The following is a 12,118-nucleotide window of genomic DNA, read 5'->3' as shown; positions in this document are numbered from 1 at the left end:
CGCTGGCGGTTCGTCCTCCGCAGGAGAGGGGGGGTCCGGGGGGCGTCAAGTGTGCATCCCAAAGCCCTCGGCTCCGCATTCCGGGGTTCCGGGCCAAACATTTTTCGCTGACGTCAGTAGGCTTCGTCGTCGCAGCGCGCGTCCACGAGCACAATTAGAGAGGCATCCGTCTAGACGCATCCATACGCGCGAGTCTGTCGCAGCGCGCCACGCACACAGCCGTCCGTCCGGAATGGTTTTCTGTGTGTGTGTGTTTTCGAACGGATCCCTTGGAGGACACTTGACTTTCTTTTCGGGGTTTCGGGGCTCCCTTCGGGGAGTGGAAAATGAGTTCCGCTTTTCCTCCGTTTGGGTGCTCAGTAGCGAGCTTCCCGTCGAGTGCCGAGATTCCGAACCGCGCGGTTCCGATTCGCTTCCGATCGTTTCCACGGGGACGCTTCGTGTGCCTCGAGTTCCACGAAATGGCGCATGTTCAGGAGGGGTAACGGGGGGCGGTAACTCACATTCCCGAGTGGGGCTCGGATCCACCGGTCTCTCGTTCGGTCGGTCGGTCGGTCGGTAGGTTTGTCGGTCGAGAGTGCGTGCGTGCGAGAGTTCACTAGGGTACGGTGCCACTAGGACTGGGTACTCGGGCCCGTCGAGTTTGTTTACCCTTTCCCCGGGGGTAAGGAGGGGGTCGGGGGGTGGTCGGAACTGAGTGAGTGACGCCGCCCCGTGGTCGGGTTCGGGCGGCTGAGTGTCCCTGGCGTTCGGCGGCGGCGACGGCGACTGGATGCTTCGTCTCGGGCTCGGGCAGGATAAAGAATAAAACGGAGCTAGCGCTACTGTTTTGCGGTCAATTCGTGTCGCTTCGTGTCAGGAGACAAGTTGATCAGGCAGAGCCACACGCGCCCGCCACACAGAGGCTAATCAAGGCAGAGCAGCACCGAACTACGCGCACTCTTACGCCGCGTTGCGCCCGTCGTCGGGGAGTCGTCGTCGTCGAGGTCGGGCAACCCAGTAACGCCATCGCTTAATCGCCAAAAAAAAAAACGTTATCAAAGGACTATTACCGCACCGAAACTGGGCCATTTTTAGCCATCGAGTGTTACTGTGTGTGTGTTTGCGTATGAGTGTGTGAGTGTTAAGTTTTAAAGCCGAAACGGGAACTGTTACTGAGAGAGAGAGAGTCGAGTGAAGGGTAGTCGCCTAGCAACGGTCGCGTTCTTCAAGGGGGTACGGGAAAGAGCGAAGGTCTCCTCCGGTTTCGAACGTGAACTTTTCCGACCTAACCACATCTCGCACATCCCCAACATACATAGTTTTGTCCCGTTTCAAGTTGCTGTACCGTGTTACATCGTCCTTCGTGCGTGAGGTGCTTTGGTGAGTTGGCGTCCCCATCGCCATCGTCCCTGCACCGGGTGAGTTGAGTGAGTGATTGTTGTGCGGCCCTCTGGTGCCGAGCAGAGTGTTCTGGTTCGCGGATTCGCGGATCTTCGCTTTTCCGGCGACTTCCGGCATCGGAGTGAGTGATGAGCGGATGAAAACAGAAAACCCGCCCGTTGGTTGGTAGAACCAGCCTTGTGTGCAGTGTTGGCAGTGAAGTCGGCTAGTGGCTGAAGCTGAAGTGTAGAGTGTCGGTCTCTTCTGGCGCCCCCACGCCAAAGTCCAAACGGTTATTAAACGAAAACAAACCAATCCCGGAAGCATCCAGCAGGACGAGCGGTGTTCCAGTTTCGGCGTGTGGCGCGAGTTTCGTGATTCGTATCCGTGTGCGTGCGTGTTGTTTGTTCGTGTGTGTGTGTGTGTGTTTGATAGGGACGAGTAAGGTTGAGCAACAAAACTCAAACAGGACTCTCGTTCGTTAGATCGCCGGTGATCGCCCAGTGGTTTTGTGGGTGGACTGCGATCGCGGCGTCGCAGCTGCCAGGTTCCCCCTTCAGGTTCACACGGCCAGCGCGGTTACGATGGGTGACTACCTGTACTCGAGCTCGGTCCTGGCGAACGATTCGTGCGTGAGCAACGCTTCCTCGCTGCTCGATACGCTCAGCATCAACAACCTGCTGAACATCAAGCACCTGACCGGTGGTTCCGGAAACGGAGGCGACCTAGGTGCCAGCGTCTCCGACGCCCTCGGTACGATCGTCGGCGAATCGTCCTCTTCGTCGTCGTCGGTGTCGATCGGTAGCAAGAACAATAACGGTGCCATGTCCGGGAAGCTGTCGGCTGGAGCGTCCGGACTGTCGCTAGGTGGCTCTTCCGGTGTAGAGGACGGGCAGGGCGGCGGACTACTGATGACGTCCAGTGTGGCCTCGTCCAGCTGCGGCGGAGGTGTGCTGGGCTCGGGCTCGGGCATCATCACGACCGCCATCACGTCCGATGGCTGCTGTCTGAGCGGCGCATCCGGATCGACGGTTCGCGAGCTCTCGCTGGCGCTCGGCGGTGACGACGGAACCGTGACCTCGTCGCTACTGAACGGGGGCAGCATTTCGTCGCCCTCGATCGTTGGGCTCGGTGGAATGAGTGGAAGCGGAAACGCGAACGGCAACAACAACAGCACCGCCAACGGTGGCAGTGGCGGCAATGGGGCCGGAGGTGGCTCGAACAGTACGAACAACAATCTGCTCCTGGAGGCGTCCGCGTCGGCGGCCGACCAGCTCCAGCTGCAATCCGTGGCGGAGGAACTCAGCCTGAAGGCGGCCGATCTCAGCTGTCTCAGCTCGGTCACGTCCAACCTGATGAACGGATGTCTCGCCCCGAGCGGGCTCGGCTTCGGTGCGACGCCGGACCACTCGAGCCCGTGGTCGACGGGACCGGACGAGGCGGGCCAGGCCGGTTCGAGCGGACACCTGTCGATGAACGGGTTGGGTGGGTTCCAGAACTTCACCAGCAATCTCTACAATGGTGCCGTGGCGGCGGCTGCCGCAGCCGCAGCCACCGCAGCTGCCCAGCAGCAGCAGCAACAGCAGCAGCAACAGCAGCAGCAACAACAACAGCACCAGCAACAGCGCCGTGCAATCACTGCATCGCACGGGGCCTTCCCGAATCACCACCACGGCATTTCGCCCAACAATCTCGCCGTCTCGCACGGTAACGCAATGCTCCAGCAGCAGCAGCAGCAACAGCAACAGCAGCAACAACAGCAGCAAAATCAGTACAAGAACTCGTACCCATCCTGGTCCAACCCGGGACCCTGGTCGCAGCAACAGTCCAGCCAGCAACAGCAACATCACCATCAGCAGCAGCAGCAGCAGCAGCAACAGCAGCAGTTGCACCAGCAACAGCAGCAGCAGCAACAGAGCGCACTGTCTTCCTGGAACCGGGGCCGCTCCGTGCCGAGCCTAAATCCGTCCGGCCTGGGTCCGAATGGGCTGCACGCCCGCAAGCCCCCCGTTCACTCGCAGGGCAACCCGTCGCTCTCGCCGTACGGTGGTGGCCTCGGCAATGGGGGCCATCTGCAGCAGCAATCTCATGCCCATCACTCTCAGCAAAGTATGCAGCATCAGCAGCACCAACACCACCAGCAGCAACATCAGCAACACCATGGTCACCACGGCGGTCACCATCAGTCGAACGCGCTGCAGCCGCTGCAATCGAATCTGGCCAATTCCCCGTCGCGCTATCGGCGCAGCACGTCGGCACCGTTTCCGAACAAAACCAATCTCACCCAATCGCTCGGATCGGCCGGTGGCGGTGGTGGCAGCTCCGGAGGGCCCGGTGTTGGCAGTAGCGGTGGCGGTGGCGGAGTGGGAACCGGCAGTATGGGTGGAGGTTTTCCCGGGCCGCTCGACGTCGGCGGTATCGACGAGAACCGCGATCCGTTCCTGTCCTCGTATCAGGTGAGTTGCCGCTGTGTTTAACGTTGCGATTAGAGCCTGCCGGAGTCTTCTTGGTAGCGTCCTGCGCTCCTTAAAGCGCGTTTTAAGATTCGGGTGAATTCTTCGCGACGCATGGAACAATGGAAAATTAGTTACCACGTCGTAACGGGGGCGGGAAAGTGTTCTTAGCACCCCACATGTGTCCTGTGTGTGCCACACTAGGGTGTTCATTAAGTTTTGCGGGTCGATAAGAAGGGCACATTTTTATGGTTATTTACACTTTATTATTTAGTATGGTCTCCCTGCACATTAATACACTTGTTTCAAGGAGACTATAATTTATAAATTCCATCCCTGAAGTGAAAAACTGGAACGCCTTTAAAATACGTCTCTACGGCTGTTATGACGTCATAATTTGATGAAAAACGCTATCCACGCATGATTTTTTTAGGTCGGGAAGTCGCTAGGGGCCATATCTGTTGAATACGGTGGATAGTCCAACAACTCGAACTTTAATTAATGAATTTTTGCCATTTTCGAAATGCTTTTGTGACAAGGTGCATTGTTCCATTTTTAGCGAATGCTTACTCATTTTGCAAACAGCATTCAGAAACCCAAAACTTCACTCAAAATATTGGTTATACTGTACGATGAGAAGGCTAGGCCTTGTACTAAATCTCTTTCAGTGATTCGACGATTTTCCAATACGATATCCTGTATTTTTTCTACGATTTCTGATGTTATGTCTGTTTTTTAACGTTTTTGACATGGATCGTCTTGAAGGCTAGTACGACCACGTTTAAACTCAGAAACCCCCTTTTAACCCCCTAACTGAAGGTGAAGAGTCCTTATACACTTTCAACATTCGTTCATAATTTTCCTTTGCCTTTAAGCCTTTCAAAAATAAAAATTAAATCACTCGACGATACTTGATTTTTCCCATTGAAAAAAATACTGTGACATGTCGATACTAAAGGCTTGTAAAAAAATCACATACGTCCATATGAAGAGTGTACCAATATAACAAAAAAATTAGGCTCGGAGCAACGCCCTTTTTTACCGACCATACGAACTTATTCAACACCCTAATACAGAAGCACAAGCCAGCGCTCGCCTCACTTGCTGCTGATCGGTTACGCAAAGGAACGGAGAAGGTTGCTTAGAAGTGATCGCGCGCGCACACGGGCGCTGCTATTGAGTAATGACCGACTAGTAGACTGGCTGGCGTGGTGGGGTGGTGTTGGATGGGTGTGTCGCTCCCTACCGCGCCGCGTCCCAGTGGAAAAATGCCAAATTTAGAATGCTGTACGGGCGGGCGCTTCGTTGCCATTGGCCTTGAAACATGACGACGCTACCTGGTGTAATGCCATTGGCTTTCGGTCAGACGCTTCGTCTTGTTGGTTTGGGTTTCCTTTTTGTCACTGTCACGGCCACCGCAGCGAGCAGTGGCGGTGGAGAAAGTGCCCCCCCCGGTGGGAAAGAAAGCGGGACGGAAGAAAGTAACCGAGCCGAGAGGAAGCCGAGACGAGGAGCGCGAATTGTTTTGGATTTATTTTTACTGCATCGCGGTCCGCGCGGTCAAACAAAGATGGCGAAGCGTAGTGAAGCAGCCGTTGCCAAAAAGGGCACCCGGGGCCTCCCCCCCGCACTCCGTGACAATGAATCGTCAGTGTTTCTCGGGCGACGGCGTGACGTAGCCGATTTGAGAGGTTCACAGCCCGGCTTGAAATTTCACTGTGTCCCTCGTAAGACACTTTCCTCGCTGTCTCGGACGTGGTTTTCCAACTTGTGTTTGTAGGTTGGTTGTGTTTTGCGGACACTGGTGGCGCACCAAGCTCCGTGGCGGACGGTTATTAGAACGCTTCGGTCCAGTTCCGTCCCCGGAGTTAATTCGTTAAACTTAAAAATCATCTTCCCGAACTTTGCTCTCCGAACGCCGGAAACTTGTTGGCCATTATTGCCTTAGCCTTGCTGGGCGCAGTGCTTGAAAGTGCATTTTCAGCAAAATTCATTAGAAACCTGACACAGATAATGGAACCCAACGGAGGGGAACCCCTTTAAGCGGTTTAGTGTTTCGTTTTGCCTAATTGCAGTTCTTCGTTCTCTGAAAATGGGATTTCAAAATCCGTTAATTAAGCAAAGATGGTGATCCTGGCCCACCGACGCGTCCGCCTTAAATCCGGTGATGGCTTTAGCATCCCGGGGGCTTAACTGTGCGATAGGGCAGAAAAAAACTCCTTGCCAGTGCGCAGATTATGCTATGGCCACCTGTGTGAAAGGTGCAAAAAATAAATTTCGTTACACGCGCAGCGATGGCGCGGCCGTGACCCGGACGTGCCGCGTTTCACTTTTAACCTACACGTCCATCACTCTGAGCTTCTGCGTCCGAACGTAGGAAAGTTGGCGACAGAGAAAGAGAAAGTAGGAAATGACAAAAGAAGCACGACTCCTTCGACGACGCAGCCACTACAAAGAAACCAGCAATTGACGGCACGACGACGGTTGGCTCGCTTTTCTTCGCCGACCGCGGCTCCTCCGATTGTTGGTGGGATTGGGATTTTTTTCTTCTCCCCCGACCATCAGCCCCAACCGGCGGCCCCTCGGGAGCAGATGGGTCTGTTGGCAGCTTCCTATCGGCGATTGGTTTTCTTTCTTTCACCGACAGCGGAAGCCCGAAGCGCGAAGGTCTTCGAGCAAACGGATCTTATGTAACGCGCGGGTGGACGGCTCTTCTGCTTCCGCCGCCTGGGAGGATGTAACGTTGTTGCCGTGCGACAAGCCACCGTTTGATGGAATTAAAACACCGGGCAGCGAACGGCCACTTCCGGTGGCATCTGAGAGTGTTGCGATGCGATGCGCCTTACGCCGCAGCTTAAAACAAATGATGCGAAGCGTTTCCGTTACGAAAAGCGCAACCGACCACCGAGTCTGTGAGCCTAAGCCGCTTAGGACGATCGACTGACAAATATAAACAAATCCGATATGCTTCTTTTGTTTGGATCAGTGCATCTTTGCAGTGTCGCCAGCGTTGATCGGCTACGATTAAATTGTATTTTTAATTCAATTTAATAAGTTGATATAAGCCCGGGTCTATCTGGAGGATTTGTTCATTTGAATCCTGCACACGATCTTGAGCCTCGTATTCGTGATTTCATGCTTTAAAATGTGTATAAAATAGTCCTGAAAATTTACAATTGAGCTTAAATATATTTGAATTTTTTTGTTAAGATCAATGGTGTCTCTTGCTGTCGGTACATCTTCCATCAAGTTTTAAGACAACTTAATATTGACTTTCAAACACCTCCAAAAAAGGGTCTCTAAACGGTATTTCACAACGTTTTTGGTACGCTGGTAATCGCGATCGCAGGGTGGGTGCTGTTAAATTAGTTTATTTTTGTACAAAGGATACGCAAAGCAGAATATAATGAATCTAGGTCTAAAACAAGAGAATCGGACTGTTAAAAAGATGGCTCCACCTGCCGATTTGGACATTTTGGTTTTGCTTTTTTGGCAACATTATCTTGTTTTGTCATCAGGTAAATGAGTTCAGATCGAAAACAAAAGTAAATCAGTTAATTAAATCGTGCAACCGATCTTTAAAAGGGTTAGACCATGTCATCTTTTGTGCGTGAAAATGACGTTTTGCGGGGATTATTATTCGCTTTAAACTACCGAATACCTTTGGTCAGGCACTTGGTGACACTTTTAAAGGTCGTGCCTGCCGTGTTGAATTAAAATTGATCAAAGCTCGAAAAAGAGTTTAAAACGAACGCTACAGTGAAGCTCACACTTACTCCGACCGAACGGCCATCGAAATGGTTACTAATTAAAACAATTGTTCACCAAAAAGGAGTGTATTCTGCTGCAGTTTTTTTCGGTTTGGAAAAATCCCTTTCATTAATTGTTCCAACGCGTCCACTCATTTTCGAAATCGCCACAGTTCCTTTTTATTCCATCGCGATTTATTCAATTTTCATTTGCTTGCATAATTGCGTACAGTTCGCGCAGTTTTCGCCGTAACGATGGCAACGGTTCACTGCCGCCCTCGTCAGGTGCGCACCGGGGCTTACTTAATGTAAATCGGTCCGTGACACCGGGACCCACTTGAGCACATTAAATTCAGTAAACGCAGCAAACTTTTCTCCTCAGCAAACACACGGCTGGGAAGTGAACGGTGCAACAGCTGCGACACAGCTACCGCCCATTCGGTGGAGGTCCTGTTGCACGTCGCCGGTCTTGCCAGGGCTGCGCCGAAATCCCGGGCTGTGTTAATGAAATGCATCTGCCATTAATCGCAACCAGTGTCGGTGCATCCATCCTGAAAGCGGTCCGATAAGCGGTCCAGCGTCGGTCCAACAGTGCTGTGCCCAAAGTAAAGTGCACACGTCGCTTCCGGCTGCGCCAGTTTCAAAGTGCTTTGGTCGAAAAATTATACCACTGCTGCTGCTGCTGCTGCTGTTGGAGTGAGGATACTAACGAGTTGAAAAAAATGGCCCTTTGCAAGCGGTTCACGGGGGTCCCTTTTTGTGTCACGAGTGTATCGATCCGGAAGCTGTCGAATTATGGCGAGAAAAAAGCACGGGCCCGGATATAACGAGACAGGTTCGTGCAGATGGTTCCACACACACTCGGCAGTCGCTTTCGGTGACGGCGACGACGCCACGCCGTCAGTCGTCACTTTCTGAGGCCTTCCCGATGCTGTCGCTTTCGTGAATGTCACACCAGTGGCCGTGTATTTTTTCATTCCCAGCATCCTTGAGAACCGTCACAGGCTGTCTGTTGGTCCAGATTGCATTGCTCTTTTTTGCTGAACGCTTTTATTTTGTCGGTCGCTCTAAAAGGACTCATCCCTAGGCTTACGGACACAAAAACAGTTTCAGCTGTGAAATTTCGAAAGGAAAAAAATTTTTGCAGAGGATATACCTACACCGCAACGTAAAAGTATTTCGATGTATGTTCATCAGGGAGCCATATGATCCAAAACTTCTTGGAAATTTCTTGGAAATATGTTTCATATTCCAATTAGAACAATGGAAACGATGGGAACGTGATTTCTTAAATCACAGACGACGCTGTCTTAGGAAAGTGATCGTTAAGGCAGTGATTGTTATGGCTTTAAATGTTGTTCGTGGTGCGAAACTCTATCGTACTGTTTCTCTCCAAATTACATTTCGACTGCCATGTAGCCTTACGATGTATGCTTTATATTTCACGAATATTGTAAAGTATTTAAGTAAATTCAGTTAAACTACAGATTTCCAGCGAAACTTCTTTGTCGGACTTGGGTATTACACTTGATTCTGGAACGGTTTATTGGTCCATTATGAAGACGTTGTTTGTAAAGTGCATAAAACGGTGGACTTCAAGGCTTCAACTCTTTACTCGCACCATAGACGTTGGACTACCATAATGAAAACAGTTCAGCATATATGGTATGTAAAAATACTGCCATCGTCTGGATTGGTATTATTAGATCTCAGAAACTTGCCTACCTCAGAAATATGGATTTAGGCGCTACCTACTTTCTGTCCGAACCCTGGAGCACAGTGGACCGTTTACTGATGCTTCGTTTAGCTTTAGATTGTTTTCGGAAACGACGGATGATATCTACTGAGGATGCCAAATTAAGGATATATGATCGCCGCGGGTCGGAGCGATCCAATTATGTCTATGCTTCGTACTTAGGATTCTTATGTCGTAATATGTCCCCTGAATAATGTAATATTGCGTTTGGCCTTATTGTTGGTTGGGGTGTTGGTTGTTACGATATTTTATTGTTTTGTTACTATTTCACAGGCAATTGGGCCTGATGGAGCAATCGGACTTACTTTGTTACTTCGACTTCAAGCAAGCGAACTGATTTTTTGAAGTGACCAGGGAAGGGACCATGACTATAACTATTCTAAAGAAGAGCTATTAGCAAGAAAACATACTAAATAAAGACCCAAGTAGATAGAAGCCCAGATCAGGGCACGATTATTTGTAGTCGTTGAGGACAGACCGTTTATATCTGCCCGGTCACCCGGTCGCGTACTTTTGACCTTTCGTGTATTCTGGCCTAGGAGAGTGTGGTAATCAAAGGAAGGGAGAAGGAACCAAGGAACTCCATGAAATGGGGGATCCGAACCGCGCTAAGGGAAAGAACAAAACGCTGTTCAGCATCCGCCGCGCTACATATCACACTGTATCGCCACGTCCTTTGAAGGGCCTCAGAGGGCTAGGGCTACCCGGCCAAAGATTATCAACGGTGGGAGGAGCTCAAGAATTAAGGCGCGTGGTGGCCAGAGAAGAAAGGTTGCAGCTGCCTGGCGGGATGCTGGGGATGTTTTTTTCGGTTGGGCCAGTGTAAGAAAATAAAACCCGGCCTGGCGTGACGGCGGCAGAGAAATGGCCATAAGCCGCACGCCGCTTTCTGTTTGCTCGCTTTTATGCTGGTGTGCTGCTGGGCACGGCCTACGGGGCCACGGGCCGGTGCCGCCCGGAATGCTGCACTCGGTCTCGGCCGGTTCTGCCGCCCATTGCAAAGCGTACCGAAGCGATCCGGGTGCCGGGGCCCCGGGAAATGTGGCCCAGAATAATGACGTCATTAAAAAGCATCTTTTTGACCTACTTTTCATTTGCGCCAAGGAATCTATCAACAAAACAACGCCAAACGGTGGCTCGATGGTGTTGGCTTTTCCGTTCCGTGGTTCGAAGCGTTGCCCGTCGGGTCTGTGTGTGTGTGTGTGTGGCGGGTCGTAAGTGTTTGTGTGGCCGAAGCGTGTGTAGGCGTGGGAATATGCTCTAGCGGTGCGTGACTTTTGCCTCCCTTTTTGTCATTCCACACACTTTTCTCGGCATCGGCATCGGCGTTCGAGAATAAATATCTTTCCGCTGGCCACGCGCATCGGCGTATGCTATCTTGGTTTTTTCTTTCATTGATCCATTTGTACCACGTCGTGCCGCTCGTGCCTAGGCAAGGGATTCTTCTTCTTTTGGCGCTACAACCGCTGAGCAGTCTTGGCCTGCACCAGAGACTAATGTTAATCTCTCTGATGCTCTTCTGTAACATTTAATTTTTTACGGGCGGGATTGTTAGCCCCGCGCCAACCCCCCTGTCACGCCGGTATCGGGAATCGAAACCATGGCCGGTTGAGTGACAACCGATCCCGGGATTCGAAACCCAGGCCAGCTGCGTGACAGCGAAGAGCACTACCGACTGCTCTATCAGCGGGGCCTAGGCAAGGGATAACGAATCGCTAATGGGCAGACACCATCACCGCTCGACGGCTGCTGGCTGGCTGGCTGGCTGGCTGGTTGGGGTGATTTTGTTAAAACGTCAACCAGAGATTCGTACGCCTCCGATCGATCGGTCCGCAATCTAGCACCGGCCACATGTTTCTGTGTGTGCGCGCGCGCGCGCGCTACTCTCTGGTCTGGTGGTATTGGTGGGCGTCATGTTGTGTGCAAAACAATGCTTCAAATGATTACCGTGATTAAAGAAAGCGATTAGCATGGCATCATGGCTCGCATGCCAGTCCGGAATTGGAGAAAAATGGTTTTCCCGTTTCCCGGGCGCTGGACCGGAATCCTTTTGAACCCTTTGGCTCCTGCCTGGGGCCTGGGCTGGGGGATCGCAATTATGCTCGTGAAACATCAATCAAAAATTAGGATCCGGCCCTGGCTACTATTACCGGGGCTAATGGGGCGCACCAGAAACCGGTGGCGGCCTCTGATGGGGATAATTTACGTTAATTACCCGGTTCCTGTGAACTGACAATTTTGGCGCCCGGCGAGGTGGAAGAGTCTACAATTTACAGGAACAGCGACCGTGCCGTCGGATGGTTTATTGTGCCGGAATAACCGTAAAAGTAAATTCGTTCCGGGCCGCTACTGGCCAGGGGCCAGTGGCGGTACGTCGGAACATATCACATCCAGAATCCTAGCTCATCGAATCAACGGCGGCGAAGGATGGGTGGGCGGAAAAATTAGCTCGGCGAGTGACCCACCGGGCGGGCTAATATGTGGGCGGTTGCCTTCGTTTTTTTGTTGTTTTCTGTTTCTGGTTTCGCTTCTTTCTGCATCCCATTTTTGAGGTGGCCATTTTTTTGCTGCTGTTTCGACTCCTTCCCGAACGGATTTACATCGATCGGGGCGAAGTTTTGGTGAGAATTTTCTCAGACACCCCCTCCGCAAGACTCCGTGGGAAGCAAGAAGCGAGAGAATTTGGTTAGGCGTCGGGAAAAAGGGCCCGGGAAACGGAAACTAGGCACAGAAGGAAACGGTCTAGTGGCGCGTGGCCCGGTCAGGATGAAAAATATGTCCTACGTGGGATGATTATG

At 51.8% G+C, this 12,118-nt stretch overlaps 1 protein-coding gene across 1 annotated transcript in view; it reads left to right on the top strand.

Annotated features, from left to right (window-relative positions):
* Positions 1-1,946: 1,946 nt before the first annotated feature.
* LOC128272636 (cytoplasmic polyadenylation element-binding protein 2-like) overlaps positions 1,947-12,118 on the top strand; it is a 224,424-nt gene continuing 214,252 nt past the window's right edge. Inside the window, exon 1 of the mRNA XM_053010475.1 lies at positions 1,947-3,818. Coding sequence (XP_052866435.1) covers positions 1,947-3,818 — 1,872 coding nt within the window. The remainder of the gene's footprint in view (positions 3,819-12,118) is intronic.

Source organism: Anopheles cruzii, chromosome 3 (assembly GCF_943734635.1).
Source record: "Anopheles cruzii chromosome 3, idAnoCruzAS_RS32_06, whole genome shotgun sequence".
Classification (NCBI taxonomy): domain Eukaryota; kingdom Metazoa; phylum Arthropoda; class Insecta; order Diptera; family Culicidae; genus Anopheles; species Anopheles cruzii.
The sequence above is the reverse complement of the archived record's forward strand: the minus strand, read 5'-3'. Positions and strand labels throughout refer to the sequence as shown.